The sequence below is a fragment of the Agelaius phoeniceus genome, chromosome 5, assembly GCF_051311805.1.
Source record: "Agelaius phoeniceus isolate bAgePho1 chromosome 5, bAgePho1.hap1, whole genome shotgun sequence".
Lineage (NCBI taxonomy): Eukaryota > Metazoa > Chordata > Aves > Passeriformes > Icteridae > Agelaius > Agelaius phoeniceus.
In genome coordinates, this window is record NC_135269.1 from 27,254,911 (window position 1) to 27,273,799 (window position 18,889).

General features: G+C 37.6%; 1 protein-coding gene across 3 annotated transcripts in view; it reads right to left on the reverse strand.

Moving 5' to 3' along the window:
• The window catches only part of NR1H4 (nuclear receptor subfamily 1 group H member 4), a 30,194-nt gene that overhangs the window by 848 nt on the left and 10,457 nt on the right, over positions 1-18,889 (reverse strand). Inside the window, exons 3-8 of one of the 3 annotated variants that reach the window (XM_077178003.1) lie at positions 15,472-15,612; positions 11,605-11,738; positions 10,997-11,095; positions 10,345-10,444; positions 9,234-9,380; positions 454-567 (exon numbers count right to left, since the gene is read on the reverse strand). In XM_077178003.1, the coding sequence (XP_077034118.1) occupies positions 454-567; positions 9,234-9,380; positions 10,345-10,444; positions 10,997-11,095; positions 11,605-11,738; positions 15,472-15,612 (735 nt within the window). Of the gene's footprint in view, positions 1-453; positions 568-9,233; positions 9,381-10,344; positions 10,445-10,996; positions 11,096-11,604; positions 11,739-15,459; positions 15,613-18,889 lie in introns of all 3 variants that reach the window. The other 2 variants (XM_054632024.2, XM_054632025.2) reach the window with 2 other exon arrangements.

Genomic DNA, 18,889 nt, shown 5'->3' on the forward strand with positions numbered 1-18,889 from the left:
CTTCCCATCTTTCATGAAACCTGGTTTGGAAACCTCCCGATAAATTCTGAAGACCTCCATTGCCATACTCTTAGTTATTCTAAGTTATAGGGTTTCCCAATTCCCCTTTAAAATAAGTAGCATTCCACAGTGGTCAGGGGTAATGTGCTTATGAAGCCACATTTGGGGTTTTCTGAAGGAAGAAGCCTGTTTTGCTAAGCAGTGAAGAGTTACATGTAATTTTTAAAAGAACGTTATTTAAGCAGTTTCTTCCTTGTATTCAAAACCAAATGGTGTAGCAGGACATTTGGAGTTTGCATTTCTGTGCTTTTTTCTGGTTTAACAATTGAATGTACATAATGAGCATGCACATTGACTTACTCCATGCAGAATGTAAGTTTTTACAAATCTCACATCTGCTCCTCATGCTTTCTTTCCAGAACCACTAATATTTAATTCTGGATGAGAAGTTACCTGGAGACAGGATAACTATGGCTGTGAGCAGTGCATATTCTTCCTGTGTCATCTTCAGCTCTCCAATGCTTTTATAAAAATTAAACATGGGAGTTATGAATTCATCTGAGATACCTGTGAGAATGAAAAAATAGTTATAGTATGTCTTAATTATTGAAGCATTCTGGTTTATTGCTACACAGCAATTATTTCATATTTCATATTGACTGTCTTGGTGGGAGAAAGCTACTACAGAAATCATGATGCAAGACAATTAGTTACAGAAGTGCAAGCACATCCTTGTTTTCCAGAGCAAACTAGACATAGGCAAACACTGGCAATTTCTTTTTGCATGGTTTCAAAGTCTTTTTTTCAAACAATTCATTTCACTCTGCAGGTTTGTCCATCTGGATCTTCAGGACAAGTCTCATAGGTGGTTTCCTTGTCTGTTGATAATCCTCTTTGGGAAGCAGACCCTGTGTTCCCTGTCTCTGCATTAGTTATGTGGAAACCTCTCAGGGTGTATGGTTTAATTCCAGCCCAACTCTACAGCAAACTGCCTTGGGCAGTTGCTTCAGTTTTCTCCATAAAGACACTTAATTACTCCTTTTATGTAGCCTGAAACTTTCATTAGGTCTAGGATTACCTGCAGTCCAAGATCAACTTGCTTGCAACTACTACTACCTTAAAGCATAAAATAATGTATTATAAAATACAGAGCCAAAAATAGCTAAAATCCAGGCCTATTTAAGAATATGATCATGTGATTCACCATCAGCAGAAGCCTGACTTTGTCATCAGGTCACAATGTTCTAAGTTAGCCTTGAATTACAGATGTACTCCATCCTACTCTTTGGTGTAAAAGAGAAGTTCTGTGACATCAAAATTATTCCTTTTTTAAATGATATGTGAGTCACTCAGAGCAGACACTAAACTATTGTCAGTGGCTGCTTGCAGCTCTGAAGCAGTGTGGACATCCAAACCAGTGGTTCTGCAGCAAGAACCTTTTGGCCTTCCTTGGCTAAAAGGATGGGAACCTCCTCGGTTCCCACAGGTGAGGGCCACAGGATCTCTTGTAGATTTAATCTTAATTTTGAGCTGTTCTAGGAGAAGTCTTTATAACTTCCTTTGGAAACCATGTGAATGAATGTGGGTTTGAGTGTTGTGTACAACAACAAGCTAAAGTCCAGGACTAGTGCGGTTTGGAGTGCCCCCAGTAGGCACAATTCAAACTGAAACTCAGCATGTGGAACCTAAAGAAAGGAAACATGAAGTCACTTGACTCAACTATGAAACAGTCACATTTTGCTGTGACAGTGAATTTACTTCAAGCAGTGGAATAGTTATGCGTCCCAACAGTGAAGGAATCATCTTGTAGGGTGTGGTTTATTTCACAGCTGAGTCATGTTTTTAAACACATGACACGAGCAACCTATGTTCACTTCAGACTACAAGCCACAAATCTTGTTTCCTTGATGAGTTCAATACTACTAAGTCAATTAAAGGGATATATATGATGTGGGTCAGCTTGTCCTTTAGAAGTTAGTAACACAGCTGGCCCTTCTTTCAGGGCAAACAATAGTCATAGCATCTAATGTGCTGCAGGGTTATGCTGTTAGTCATCAGTATTAACTACTTAGAATTTTGAATACTTGTTATTGCTAACTTTTGGGGACCCCCTGTCTCCCTCTCAGGTGGTTTGAAATGCCAAGGTTCCTTATATATGTAAGTAGCACATATATATGGAACACCAAAGTCTTAAAGTTTGCATGAAAGTAGAAAAAAAAGAAGTGAAAAGCTGGGCCCTAAAGCAGAGCAAATTAATTCCTTTCATGGAAATGAGTAGCTCAGCAGCAACATGAGAAAAGTCTAAGACAAAGTTGATATTTTTAGAAGTCTCTGTGCAAGGTATTGTGCTGCTGGGCATAATCATCTTGACAGGAAACAAGAAATGGTAGGAAGTGGGCTGTGGCTGACTCCCATTTGTTTCTCATATTCATAATTTGAAGGTTTTTTCTCTTTTTTCTTTTGAAGGTCAGGCTAGCTTTCAGCTAGATTGATTTATTGCTTTTGGTGACCCCAAACTCCTCAAATTCTATTGTTTGTATAGCAGAAGTAGGATGAAAATGGTGCTAGCAAGCAGGATATGGAAAAGCTAGTGAGGACCTAAATTCACATCCTCACTGCTCCAAACAATGCCTAAGCATATAGTGAAACAATCCCTGCCCAGACAGCTTCTAAGGTAACATTAAGTATGGAAGGGTAAAGCAAAAAATGAGTATAGATGTGAAAGCAAATGAAATTACTGCAGAGAACTCTGCATCAGTGTACTGCAAACAAAGAAATAAAACCATAGAGATGAAAGGGAATTATAAAGGTATGTTTGAGCAATGCAAGGGATTTACCACTTTTCCAAGGGAGAACAGAACTTCAAAATCTTTAAACTGATATATGTCACAAGACAATTATGAAAAAAATCCGTGAAAAATGAGCAATTTTGGAACTAGAATAATGGAATCTTTTCTCTTAGTAGTTTTGCTGTCATCCCACCTATGCTGAAGTTTCCCTGCTATTAGTTCATCTTCCGGCATGCACGTCACACAAATTGCTTTTCTGTCACAAGAGGGAGCTGTTCTCTAATGTGATTGTAAAAGCTTCGGTTTGGCTTTAATAAGCTCCAACAGAAAGAAAAAAAAAAAACCCAAAAAACGAGGAAACACAGGAAACAGATGTTTATAGTTCTTACTTTTTTTTCCTAGCTACTGTATGAGATGTTGCCACTTCAGATTATCAGAACAAGAATTAAAGGTGATTTGGTGCTTGTAAATGGAAAGGCTAGAGAAGAAGTGAGTTACATGATTTTCCCAAAGTCATACCTCAAAGTTATAGCTCAAAAGTAAAAAAAAAAAAAAAAAGAAATTATATTTCTGGCTTCATTGAGAACAGAAAAGTTAGTTCTGCCTTACCTTCTATATTTCTATATTTAGATCAGATGAGAGCCCTGCACAGTGCTGTCAGGCAGGCAGAGCTTCCTGGTCACTGCTAATAGTGCCTCCTTCCTAACTTTCTTCAAAAAGGTTTCAAAAACCTTGTTTCAGGCAGCATTACAGCAGTAAGAACATGCTGATCCTTCACATGCCATTGGGCATCTTTCTGTGTTGTACAAATTCCTACCTTACCCAGCTCAGACACCTGCAGAAGGTGCTGCAGATCATTTAATTATTTTGTTGTGTTGTGTTCATGCATGTCTGGCTGTAAATCCAAGTGTGGTCACTGGGAAATATAAGCTGTACTGAGTGCAGCTTTGCAGCATCAAACTAGAGCAGATTTAAACCCATTAACATTATTCATTCACATCCCTTACTTGCACAAGTTCATGCCCATCTGTAGTTCAAGGCACAGCATTACTTTAGATCTTGTCTTTTTTAGAGTTTTGTGGCTATGATTACTCTTTAAAGGTAAGATGACTGATACCTGATATCATAAGGTTTGCAGTTTCAGGCCCTGAATAATTATCTGTTTAACATAATTCTGGAATATGTGTATTTCCTGTGATATCAGGTCAGTATTGCCAGCTTTTTGAGGCAGCATTCTCTCTTCTACTTTGGCTGTGTTGCAAAACTGAATAATTAATCTATTGCAAGAAGAAAGCTTGAGAGTAAATGCTAATTAACAGTAACTAACACTGTGTTATTAATATAGATAGAGATCATTTTTTCTTTATAAACATTTAAACATTAGTGAATATGAATCCAAGGGTATATTAGTAGCTGCTTTATGCAAATAAAATATTCTAATTACTCAAACTTATATTTTATCTTTCACATTATTCCATCTACCAGCATTGTTTTTCATGCTGCTTATTAGCTCTCCCTTCTGAGCTATTCAAATGCATAAATGGTGCTTTAAACACTGACCAAATTCACGCCTGTGATGCTGAGTGCCAAACCAGGGGAAAATCTAGCCAGGAGAGAAGACACACCAGAGCATGGGCATATTCTTTTCTGTCTGCTGTTGTCTTGTAGGGGTTAAATGGCCAGCTTAAATGAGACTTAGCATGTGTTGAGCAGAACTCACAACCAAGTACCAAACCCCCCTCTTCTTTAAAGCAATCTATAGGACCTCTGTTAAGTCATAATTGCAAGCAAAGAAACCTTAGTTTAAACCCCCCAACCCAAAAAAAAACCCCAGTTAAAAAAACCCAAAAAAACAAAAAACCAAACCAAGCCTGTAAGGAGGGTGCAAATGACCTTTCCACATACCCTCCTTTAGCAGTGGCCTGAGTCAAGAGTCAAGAGAGAAATGTGGTCTGGCCCACAGTAGCAGCATCTGCAGTGCCTTCAGCTAGTCTTCATAGGCACAGTCTAAAAATGCTTTTGGCCTGAAGAAACACACTTATGCAGAAGGAAAGAGATTGGGTTCCTAACATCTGTTTTGCTTCCATGGGTGTAGATCTATTGTGTAGATATGATTTAAATAATTTTAGCAACTTTAATTGTGGTTCAGGTACCTAGAACCGGATGATTCGGTGTGGTAGATTGTGCAGGAAAGGTGTGTGGACAGAAAAGCTCTTTCCTATATTTTGCAATGTAGAGTGGTCAAAATCTCTTAATGTTTTGGGCAGTGTGCCAGTTTTGCCTTGAGTCACAGGCTGATGTGTCTCCTTCCACGAGGATGCACATGACCATTTGGAGGGTTAGACACTTTGGACACGTCAGTGAAGATCATTTTGTTCCTCTGCACAAACCCCAGCACAAGGGGGGTTTGAAGCGCTACCCTTGCTCAGTACTAATAACCAAATTATAAAAGACAAGGGCAATGGAAGTTATTCAGTATCCATGCTCCAATATCAAACTTTGCTTTTGGTTGCAGGAGCCTCTTATCCAAATCAGTGGGAACTTTGTATCCCACATTCGATGGCAGGAGGTGGCCTCTTGCCAGTGCTTTGAAAGTGCGGCTATTTCTTTTTTTCCCTTGGATCTGAGTGTACTTCAGCACCTGTAACCCATCCAGGAAGACAACAGTGTGTTTCACAATGTCAGAGCTCCTGCTGCCAACTTAAAATTTGGGTCCAGATTCTTCCCTTTCTGTCAATATCAGTATTTTATTTCCCAATACTCAAATTCCTAGAACTGCTCTGTAGAGTAAAGTGATGAAATAAAAATCTCTATCTTTTCATGACTACTGAAACCTGGTATCTTTAGCAAAACTACAAATACTCACAGAGAAAAATTTCTGTATCTCAGCTCTGTTTTTTAAAAATAGTGTACTGCTCAATAATGGGGAGAATTTACTTTCAAAATAACAGAAAAACACTAAGCATTAAATTACTAGAATGTCAGCCTTTCACAGAATGAGTCAATCACATATGGTATATGCATAGTGAAGCACCAAATAAGATGAGTAAATGGCAACAAATCTCAGTAACATTAAATTTAAAAAGTCTGTATTTCTCATTAAGTCTCAATATTAGGGTGTGTAGGAGAGGATTTCAGTCACAGGAGCCCATAATGCAAGAATTTTCCTAATGGCTTACAGAGAAAGACCATCAGGGCTCAACCAAGGCATTCTCTGAGGTGCAGCAGGACTTGATCAATATGCACAAGCTGAGAAATAAAAGTATGCCTCATCAGCATGAGAATGAAAATGAATGCTGATAATGCTCAAAGGTCATCACCACCAGATCTCTGACTTCTTTATCAGGAAAAAAAAACCCCAAAAATTCCGTACAGGCAGAGCAGAGAAGACATAAATATTAATAGATGAGAGCAGCTTCAAAGTGGACATGGTGGCAGGTGACAGAATACTGGACAGCTTGTGACTTTTAGGCAGAATCACCACCACCCTCCCTGATTTTATGGATACAGGCATCAAAGCTTGACAATAGAACTTCTGATATTCAGACATTAGTCTGTACCTAAAAATATACAGACAGAAATTCTGACTAACAGCAATAATTTATGGCTGCTGGCATGACAATATTTAGGACCTCACTAGGAGCCATAAATAATCCTGATGCTATTTTTTCATTTGTTACCTATAATCTTGATTTTCAAGCTCCCACTCAGCCATCACTGAATTTCTTCTGATGCTCTCTGCTGTCTTCATATGTTTCAGTTTGCTGCATTTAGCCTTTTTTGTTTCTGTGTTTATTTGTTTGTTTTCCAGTGAGGCATATGGAAAAAGAGGAGTTTAATCTCTTCTGGCCAGTCTTGTCTCTTGGACCAGTCTATAACACGATAATGGGCAGCTGCAGCTTTTAGTAGCATTTGTCCTTACTGGTTAAGACTGGAAAAGATTGTTTACATTTCTACTCTAATGTCACATTTGGTACAGGCTACCGTGAAACCTAGAGCCCTGGTGTTGAGTTCTATGACATTCAGGGGTGTGAACTGCATAATATTTAATATTTTTAATATTGAATACTTGTAATATTTTATTTTACTATAATTTATATTACAGAGTATTGAAATATTATTGAAAGTTGTATCTGTAAACAATGATAACAGAAGAATTTGGATGCCTTTCTATCATTTTGTTTAAACTTTGACACATGAAAATAATGAGTATTTAAACTGCAAAAATAAGCTATTTCTGTAGTAGATATTTTAAAACTATTTCAAAGTTTAGTTTATTTAAAAGTTAAATAGGTCCAGTAGCAGTAATTAAACTAGAAATGCAAATATTTACAAGCTGCTTTTTTTATTGTCACAGCCCCATTAAATGCAGCAAAGGAAAATCTTTTAAAGTAGGTTTGACTTTGCACTAAGTAAAGAAATAAAATATATGAGTTCTTTTATTCTGGCTATTAATAGAAGGAAAAAATGCAGTCAGAAGCAGTAAGCTGGATAATACATTATCCTTTTGTAATACATGGGGGGGAAGTTCTAACATCAGAATTTCCTCTTATGTCTTCAACTTGATCCTGGCTTGAGGAAAGATATTTTAGAAAGCTTCTTCCAAGAGCAAGAAGTTACACATTTGTATTTATACATGCGTACAGGTTTAAAAAGTTATTGTGTTTCATTTTTTGGGAACTATTCAGCCCAGGTTTTTGTTCTAAGAGTTTGCTTTTAATTTACCCTGGAGTTTTTCCCCACAGAAAAAAAAAAAAGAATTGCAGGAAACATACCACATTTGTTACTTGTCTTGAAATTTCTACACAAATTTCTTCTAAATTGTTCTATACAAAATGTGGTTTTTTAAAATCTGCAACATAACAGGTAAATAATACTGAGGCAGGATACAACGTAGTATTCCAGCCAGTTGTATTATCATGAAGCCAAGCACAAACTTGTAAAATATAATATTGCATCTCATCTGGATACCATAGCTGCAGAAAATGAACAGAATATTTTTACATTATGACTAAGGAAAATTATTGGTATGACATAAGGGCTTATGCAATGTTCTGGATTAAAGTATTTCTTGCTTTTGGGTTTGGTTTTTTGCTTTTTTTTTTAATGAATAGTTGATACCTGGAACAAAGAAGCTTCATACTCATTGTACAGATTAGAGAAGTTTTCAGTAATCATGTTGCCATATGGATTCATTTCTCCAAAACCTATTTTTATCAAAAATTTGGGTTATAATCCAGTAAAAAAATCTCTTAATGAAGACATTTGGATCTGTGACAACTCATTACAGTTTCCAGGAAACATATCTGACCTTCTTGGCATACTTCTCTGCCTGCAGAACCTGGACCAGAAGTTGTTCATATCACTCTGGAAATCACTGTTTCCAGTCCATCAAATAGTACCCTCTTATAATCAATGAAAATGAAAGAAATAGAAAAAACTACTAATTATACATGAGTGTGCCAAGCCAAAATAAATACATATGTTCAGCTAGTGAATTATTCTCAAGTTTTCTGAACCTTTTCAGTGGATCAACTATGTAAATATTGGCTTAATTTTGCCTACATCAGTAGTAGTTTCTGAACTGAGTTCAAGCCCATTCCCATGACCAATATTAAGGTTACATGTCTCTTCTCCTTCTGATCCTTAAAAAGGAAAGTCAGAAGGCAGAATCTATAGACTGACTCTCTCATTCAGAATTGTTGATCCCTTTGAATATTCATTGATAGGTATCTGAGGGTTGGATAAAGCCTGCTGGTCAATACCAAAAAAAGCAAACATTCAGTATTGTATTGGTGGAGCACAAAGAATACATAATAATGTACAACACAACTTCTGCTATAAGGAACAAACAATATCTAGCCCCATTTGGCTTTTCAAAATTATTACGTTTTATGTCTAGAACCAGTGAACTTATCAGAGTCACTGAGCTTTCAATGGACTTTAAGAAGAAAAAAACATACTCAAAACCTGCTGTATTTATAATTCTTCTATGGACCTTGTTCAGTGTGATTCAATTTTACCAGAACAACCCTAAGAATAGGTGCTTGCCTTCAGTCATCTTCACTAACATCCTACAATATTTTTTTCTTTTCTGCTTATGGGGATTGTCTTTGAAAGCATAATTACCAATACTTTATGTGAACAATTTGAAATGGTAGTAGCTCTTCTTCATCATTCTTTCATTCTTATCACTGAAGACATGCACTAGGTTTATTTGATGTAGCATTATTCATAAAAGTTGCAAGGTACTTGTAAAGAATCCTTTACCCTATGAACTTCAGACTTGAGGCTCAGTTAGATTTGTTCTAGTTAGTGTAAAGAACATTCAGATAAATCTGTCTCAATGCTACTAAACAATCTTACCAGCTTCCCAAGGGCCAAATACTGACACAGAAGTGGAATGGTGTGGTTTGGTTTTGCCTCATTGAACAAGGTACCTACCACTATTGCGAATTCTCTCTTCTAGAAGGACAGTGTGTCCCGAGGGAAGTTTCCTGCTGAAGATCTCAGCTGAGCGGAGGAACATGGCTTCTACTGCTGAGCCCTTCAGCAAAGCAATCTGGTCTTCATGATCAAGGGTTTGGAAGCCTGAGGACACATTATAGACAAATCAGACAGCAGCAGAAACAGCTCCCACTTCTTTCTGTCCTGCAATTCCTGCATGTGAGGTGCCACACATCTGCATAACCTTGATGCTGGTGTCAGTAGGCTTGCTAATTGCTGCAGACATTCAAAACTGGACTTCAGCACATGACACTAATTTGAACCTCCCCAGATTTTATGAGGATTACACATGTATTTCAGTGTTCATGGTATTTTAGAGGATCAGCAAAGGGTAGTGGGGCATAACAAATAGTGAGAATTTTATCTAACCTGATGTTGCTCCATAACATCATCTGTTGTGTTTCCACCAGAGCTCTCTACACTCCTTTCCCACTGCCATGCTGCTTTCAGTGTTACAATGCACCTTCCTTAGTTAAAGGGACCTCTACCATATGCCCAGTGTTCAGTCTTGAGGCAACATGAACTTGAGAGTTAAAAAAATGCTAATAAACTCAGATTTTCAGTACTTGTCCATAACACACTAGGCAAGGACCATAAATATTGGTGCCACCAGCTAGAGAAAGTTCTTGTGTGGGACTCACAATTCAGTGGGTGTTATAACCTAGAAGCATAGCTAGAAAAGCAGCAAAGGGAGTCAAGCAGAGTCTAGCAAGTGTTAGTGGTAATTTAGAGGCAGACTATTTGGCACTGCAGCAATATATAAAAATAAAATCTCTCTACAGACACAATCCTTTCTCTGAGCATTTTCTCTGTCAATAGCTAAAGGGTGCCACATCTTGGAGTAGCAGTTTGGATTGTTCAGTCTACTATTCTTCTGACCACAAAGCACCTTTACTTTATACAATATCTAAACAGATAGAAGGATCTGTGTAGAAGGATCAGGCATTTTTTAAATAGTCTTTAAAACATATGCAAATCTTTCCAAAAGGCAGCAGAAAGGCATGTAAGCATTGCAATAACAAATATTTCCCCAACACCCTGGATATACCTGGTAGTTTTTTAGTGAATTCCACAAGAACCTGCACATGACTGGTGGCCATTTCTGTTAAAATCAGAAAATTTCCTTCAGCGCTGAATTCCTCATTCAACTGTTGAAAATCAAACCAAACAAAATCTGTTAATTTTCACTGACATTTCCTATTTAGAAGCATAAAATACAATAACTGCTGGATTGGACCAGGCAAGAGCTCCACCAAACACTGTAATTTGTCTCCAATGTTGTCAAAACCAAGTATTTTGGAAGGCAGCATAAGAAGTAGACAGTGTCTTTTTACTCTAGAAAATATTTTCAAGATTCCAGACTGATGTCTTTACAGGAAAAGAAGCTTGACAGCAAGTCAAATTCAAATCATTGCCTACACTGAAAATGGAAAAAACAAAGCTCCAATCAGCAAAGGTTAGATTTGATCATAAGAGTCTTATCCTACAGTTGAAAGATTTTTCTTAACATTTAAGTTTCTTAAGATGTGGTCTAATTTTTGACTGAATGGGAAAGATTCTTCCCCACTTTCAGCATACTTAAAGTGTAAGCCCACAGTTTGCTCTACTTACTACATCTACTTGTGCTGACTATGTTTTTTGCCTTGGAATCCTCAACTTCATTATCAGTGTTTCAAAAATGAATTTGTCAATATACTTACTAGTTTTTTTGACACCTCCTGGGGTATTTGTTGTTTACTGTATGAATCCATAATATAATCAAGAAGTTTCTGCTGCTCTGGGGAAAGTTCTACCTTCTCCTATACTGGCAAAAAAAAAAAAAAGCCCATCATGAAATGCAGTCATAGTGAAGATGTAGCATCGCTTGCTTTAGGCAAAAGCTATATATCCATTTCTCACCATTTGGAGACTAAGGACATAAGAGGTTTTCTTGTCACTGTAGTGTACAGAAGAGAGGTGTATAATGTTTTTAAACTGCATAGGTTTGTGTGGTTAATTATCAGAAATAAGGAAATGATTAGCAAATGACTAGGTGTGTTCAAGTTTTAATATCACACCTCAATGTATGTGATATAGGTACCACAGAAAAGATACTGCATGGATCTTACAGATGCTTTACAGGGTTTTGACTAAAAATATCAGAACTGCATCTACACTCAAGGTATTTCCTTGACTTAGTTGAAGATAGAGTTTTAATCAACACAGGCAGCTCCAGAGGGTTTTCAATACCCTTTATTCACTGTACTAGATGCACTTAACAAAAATCATATCACCTTATAGTAATGAGCTATTACAAGAATTCTCTTACCCTATATATTTTAGTTGTAGAAGTTACTTGTTTCACATCATGGCCTTCGTTGTCTTCACTGACTGTCTGATCTGGGGGCTGCTTCACATTTTTCCGTAGCCTTTTTGACTTGCACTGTATCTCTGTTAAGAGACCTAGGACACATAATGCAACACAAAGCAATTGGATTGATATATGCCTGAGGTACTGAAGAGGTACTTTACTTAGACATGCCCATGAATGCCCTTTACACCAACACCCCTCTTACCTGAGCAGATCATCTCCTGAACGTGTCACTATCTTTGGATGTGATCCTACTGAGACAAGCTAGGCACACACTATGTGTGGTCTACCCCACATGGAGCTTATCTGCAGAGGAAAACAGTTGGCTTTGTTGGCCCAGAATCCACACACCGAGCATGTCAGGGGTCTTGCTTTGGACCAGGTCTAATCTATTCTTACAGGCAAAAAAGCCTATTAGTGCTGAAAGTATACTGTATTTGTTTCAGTTTTATAGAAGAGAAAAGCCTTTCCTGTGCTCCAAGACCTGAACCAAAGTGCAAAAAAATAGGAACAACTGGAAGACTGTCATCAAAGTAATGTTCTTTTGCTTTGATCCAAAACAGTGCTGGAGGTGCAGCTGTTCTTACACGAAGGGCATTGGATATTTTCAATAATCCTCAAGCAATATTAGGTCTGTTGTGCACAATTTTTGGAAAGAAAGTCCACACAGAAGAGGGCATGCCCAGGCTTTAGCCTTTAGTACCTCCCTACACAGGTAGACCAAAGCTGAAAACGTAAACTCAGAAGTAACTCAGACTGGCAAAATACCTTTAAAATGCATTTAAGAAGTTACCCAGCTGGTCTTGTTATTTTACTTTTCATTGTATTAGAGAAGTGCATAAAGCCGTGATTTGATTATAGAGCTTCACTTGCAAAAAATGATTTTTGAATTTGTGGTATGGGATTTTTTCTTTTTTTTTTTTTTTTTTTTTTTTGTTCTAGACTACATTTCAGTACTTTGAACCAGGAAGCATCCTTGTTTGGATGTCCTAAAAACTATCCATTTTCTCGTTCCAACAAAAGAAGGGAACAATAGGTACCCTACACAATCTGTGGAAGACAGTCAGAAGTCACAAATGAACAAGTAAACACCTAAGTATTCATCTAAAAACAAACCTATTTATTTTAAGCATAGGACTTCTTTTTCTTTCTTTCTTTCTTTCTTTCTTTCTTTCTTTCTTTCTTTCTTTCTTTCTTTCTTTCTTTCTTTCTTTCTTTCTTTCTTTCTTTCTTTCTCTCTCTCTCTCTCTTTCTTTCTCTCTTTCCTCTCTTTCTTTCTTTTTTTTCTCTCAAGTATTCTTCCCATTCTTCACCTTTAAAAATGCAGAGCAGGAAAAGAGGCCCATTCAGCGAGTATATGATGTGGAGGAAGATACCATGAAACCAGTGAATCTCGTTGTGAATGTTTTTAATTTCCTGTTTAAGCCCTATATAAAATGACCTACCTGAACTGCTGAGAGAAGAGGAAATTTACATGATTAAAATAAGACCTGCAAAGAATACCTTGAAAGGAGGGAATGGGAATGATAGAGATAATAATTGGTATCGAGCCATGTAATTTGTGGTGCCACACAGCACCATAGATTTCTTTTTCTAAATTATTCAGTGCATCCTTTGGTGCTGTTAATGGGCTTGTGCTGTTTTCCACCAGCTTAGGTTCTGGTCTATTGCCTTTCTAGGGAATATTTGCTTTACATTACCTTAAGTATTAAGACAGATTTTCCTCATGCTTCTTGCTACTAAGTATTACCTTGATATCTTATTCTGGCTCCCATTTAAGTCATATGAAAAACTTGTGTGTGAGACAGGACATCACTTTTTAGCTCAGAGATAGCTAGGTTTCAAGGGGTATTAAATTCCAGAAGAGTGGCAGAACCTGGGTCTTCCCTAGGTAGACATTTCACCCAAGAAACTTGCAGTTTAGATCCAAATGACAGCAAATGACTGAAATTGATGGGTAGTAATTTTGGTCTGTCTGTAGTTTGCACATAAAGGGCAGGAGAAAGATTGTTGAGTAGCTGTGCCATAAATATTTATAATACTTTAGCTCCTTGTTCAGAGGGAAAGAAAAAAGAATCCCCAGAGCTTGCAATTACAATCCTACAAAATGAGTAAGTGAAACAAAGTTCAAGGTAACCTTTTATTTCCTAGTCATATTTTTTCAAATAAATGCCCTATACTACCAGAAGTTTCATGTTTTACTGTCCTAGATTGCCTTGAACAAAAAGCAATTATACAACGCACTCCTACTTTAAAGCCATTAAATGGTGCCTTGCCAAACATCCTCATTGCAGTGCATTAGAGCACACTTATGGTTAAGTCATGAGCAACACAAGATACCCCGTGTTTCCATTGCAGAGAGGGAGTCAAATGGCAGCAGCACCCACTGGCTTTTATTTCCCCTATGCCAGCTTGTGAAAATGATAGGCCAGCATAAAAGTTTCATGTGGTCCCAGTCAGTATTATTTACACTGACCTGGTTTTATTTTTTCAGCAGTGGGTTGTTGGGTTTTTTGCTGCACTGAGTGACTCAAGCTATTTTGAATTCTCAAAATTTTGAAGCAATGGATCAGAGGTGAGCTCCACAGGGGAATTATTTTTCCTTTGACAACGCAGAATGCATTGGTTCTTCCATCGAAGTGGGGTCTGCTCATATATTTATGTATTGCACAAGAATATGTCCTATCTCAGGATCTTTGCAGCCTGTTCAATTTGCAGAATGAAAGATTAATTACATTATGCTGGCAACACCTTCGAAATATTGATGGAGCTTATTGTTTCTCATATAACCAACAGTTACTATAGCATCTTCTGATCAGATTGAAGGATAGAAATATATTAAAAATTCCAAGTAGATTAATTTCCTGTATGAACCTAAATTGATTTCACACATACGTGTATGCTAAAGTGACTGGAGCCATCAAGAAGAATAAATTGTAGTCTTATTCATGGAAGGCAAAGGAGCAGATGTTTACAGAGTGTTTACAGGAGCAGGCTTACAAAAATAGTGCAATAACTCAAAGAGAAGCTTTAAACATGTTCAAAGTTGTACTTCAATATCCCCATTGTTCTAAGTTATCCAGCTTGAAGCTCAATAAAATTTATAAACTGTCAGTCTGAATAGAATATTTGCTTTACTGTGCAACATTATTAAAATCCATTGGGTTCATTTCTGGAGACCTATGTGTCCATGAGTTCTACCTGTGTGCCTGTAGCACCATGAGGAAAGCTAATGAGACTATAAAAAAGGGCCAGCCCTTACCCGGCTTTGCCTGATTGCTGGGTGAGGTCTGGGAACATACATTTGGCAAGTCCACAGAAACTTCCTGCTAGCAACACTCCCGCTCTTTTCTTGAAAATGGCATTGTGTATGTGCCAAAACTTTCACTTGGCCAGCAAGAACTTGACTGGGGGAGCCCCAGAAAGAGGAGGAAAGAAAAACGCCAGGCTTTTTTTTTTTTTCCTGCTCTGGCTTCCATAACACTGCAAAACCCTGACTCCTGGGGAGTCTCCCACAGACCCACTTCCCCTGCTCCTTCCCACTCAAGCAGACTAAGAGCTGTCATCCAGTGCAGGACTGGCCTTCCTTCACCATTTGCTCACCTCTTATGCCCTCATATCCCTGACCACCAGTTAAATCCCATTGTTTAAAAGTGCATTTGTCTTTCAACAGGGTTTGATGCACAGGCACAGCATCTTCTTTCATACACCTTCCACCTGCCAAATGACATCTTTTATAACTTTACTGTCAAACCCAGACCACTCAAGTAAATCCAGTATTTAATGCACTCTCTGCCTGCATGATGCAAATACCTGTATACATACATTCAGCCAACATGCCCATCTGCTTGCATTTCCTTAGACGACACTCCTGGCATTTTCTCCTCATGTACATGTCCATCTCACAGTTGCCTCCATTTTTACACTTGTATACTGCATTTTTTGTGATGCTTCTTCTGAAGAATCCTGCACAAAACAGCAGTGACATAGATGAAAGAAAACACTCAGAAGTAAAGTCATCAAGGTGAAGTTCACCTCCATCTGCACTGAAATGACGCATGTTCTGCCAGATCAACAATTTATGTCAGTGCCTGGATGACTAAAATCTTGATACTTGTACTGACAACTGTATTCAAGTTATATAATTTTTAAAATGAGCCCAAGCACTCGACATTAGTCCAAAGTAAAGTCTTGTAACTGTGAATTTTGGGAAAATTCAGACCCAAATCTGAAACCTGCCTGTAGCAGGCTGAGCACCAGCACTAGAGCCGTAGGGTGATACCATACAAATAGCCAGTGAAAAAAAATGCTAGTCTGTTAAGTCTCTTGAGGTGCAGAATGTGCAGAATGTACAGAATGTGCAGAAAGAGAGATGAGTAATTCTTCACCCTTCCCCCTGCTCCTGGGAGCAACAGAAGCTCCACATACTGCTCTGCTCACCCACCCCCAAGTTTAATAAGGAAGTTGCACTGTACCTGCCTATTGTACATGTGGCCTCCGCCCCTGTTTACAAGATCCTCCAGCCTTATTCACTAAGTACTGTCCACTTGATGAGTTAAGTAGTCACCTAATTTCACCTGCACAGGTAGTTCTACTGGTATTGTCACTGTATTCACTCAAAAATTGCACAGTTATAGCTGCAAATAGCAACTGATACAAAAAATTGAGAGGACCCTTCCTAAGTCTGTTCAAACCTCCTATTTGGTTGCTGCCCATCTGTGAGAGCGGCACTGTGGGCAAAACATGGGGTAGACAAGATAATAAATGTGATTAAATAAGGGTCATCGCAAAGCAACAGAATCTTTGCTGTCAATGTTTCCTGAATTTTTAGTGTTAGTCACTGTGCCATTATAATCTGCTTACATTGCCCTTCACATGGCAGAAACTATTTAGCATCAGCTACAGTGGGAATCAGTTTTCCTCCCCATGTGAGGGCAGGTTTCTCAAATAAACTCCTGGGAGCTTCTGCTGCCACATCACTGATTATACTGTACTTCAAACTAGAGCTCTGTGTACATTTATATTAACCAGAGCTATTCAAAAAGCTTTTGCTTTCTTATCACCACTGCCTGGCACAATAAAACTATTGTTTTCCAACCTGACACTCTAATGCATTAAAAGAAGGACCAGATAAGAGCCAGTCTCCCATAATCAAATCATAAAGCACATTCAGTTGTGAATCTAAAGAATTGTCTGTGTGTTTGAAGGATCATGCATTGTCAGATGACAATTTCCCAAATTTGCCCCATGGTTTTATAGTTGCCTAATCTCGTCCATGCACTGCTGTGTAGCAACCAGTAAAACAATTCCACTACCTGGTCCCAAAAATCTGGCATTTCTCTGAATCTTCAGTAATTCCTGCTTGAAATCTCTTCCATGCTGTGTGTCTTATTGGCTGCTTTTCAAACAAATACAGTTGACTGGCATCAGTCTCTTTTGAAATGCAGATTACTTGGAGCCTCCAGAAGCCCCAGGCATTATTTTTATTCATCACTCACATGGTTTTAATACATTGCCATTTACTGGTCAGGGAAGGAAAAAAAGCCTGGATTTAAGCTGTAAGTTCTCACTGTCAGTTAAAGGCAACTGCATCTGCTTTATAAAATTGATTGTTTTATTTGCAAATTTAAAATCGTATTGTTTATGATACATTATTTAGTAGTAAACACTGAAAAGCTCTGCACCAATATTTATAACATTCTAAGACTGATTGATGACTTTATCACTTAACCTATTCACAAGGTGTGCATTTACTTCATGATGGAAGAAAGAAAAAAATTGATAAATAATTTATTTAAGATATACAAGAAAGAAAAGGGCAAAAATATGGATGCAAAAGCCAGGAACCAACAATATTCTAGCAGTCAAATACTTTCTCTTCAAAACAAAGGTGAAATGATCTGAAATGAAAAGCAAAATAATTTTTTTCTTTTTGGCAAACACTAGTTTTAACCCTATTCTTGCTTCAGTTTTCTGTGAAGTGACTCTTGAATCATTGTCTTTTTGAACAGACTTCTTCATAACTAATTTGGAAATTAGCTTTTGGTATGAATGAAATTTCTGTATATATTATCCACTACTAATTCAAAATGAATTTACACTGCCGGATATGTGACTTTCTATAACAGGAAGAGTTTTACTAAAATTTAAAGGTAAGTCTGAAACAACATAGGTTAAACTAACAAAGGGTTAGCAATCCCAAAAGCTGAAGGTTTTTCTGGCACAGTCTAATTTTTATCTGATCTCGCCAAATTACAAAAAGCTCATGTTGGCTGGAAATGTTGAATTTGCTTTGCTCTGAGATAGTCATGAATATGATTAATTATGGTAGAGCTGCTCCAATGTTACTGAAGCTGATTTTTTCTCATGGAAATTATGAAAGTTGAAGGAGGGAAGCTGTAAAAAGATTGGATGGAAGCTTTGGAAATATCTCTGTTTGGCACTCTGAAGGGTTTTAAATTTAAAAGTTTTTGAAATTCACAGTTGCTAACAAAGCACCTGCTCTGCTCTGTCAGACCATCAAGACATCTTCTGGCATTCTTTTGCCCCATGCCCCCATGGTGGGTGTTAGTGTAAGGAGAAGATTAAAGCAGGACCCTTTCTGCAAGAAGAATTCTAGTCTGGTGTGAGACACATCAAGCAGCACAGGAGTGGTTTGAATACTGCAAAAATTCCTACTGCAAGCCTGCATGGAGGGGATGTGTAACTAGCTTTTCATAGAGTCACAGAATGGCTGGGGTTGAAAGGGATCTCAAAGATGGGCACTTTTTGTTTCAACCAAACTCATTCTGTGGCTTAATTAAACAAGCACAACATTATGTCACACTTGTCCTGTAACACCTAAAAATGGCCCTTAAAACCCAGTATAACTGTCCAGGCTGAGGCTGTACTAGAATGTCTTTGATGTTAGTCTGCAAAGATTGTTTCAGAAATGGTCTCCACAGTAGCAAGTTTAAACATAGTGTATTGCTCCTTGTGCTGTAAATATTATGTAAAATACCAATGAAATAGTTCATACATATTTGTTTATGGATGACAATATATTAAGAAATATATATATATCAATATATACTCCTGCCAATATCTTCAGATGAATATTCTCATAAGGACAATAGATAAGATCCTAATATTGTTTCATCTGCACAAGAAAGAAAACCAAAGAGAATGGAATACATTACCCATGAAAGAAATAATAAAAAAATTAACATATTCATCACAGAGGATTGAATCCCATAAAAATATG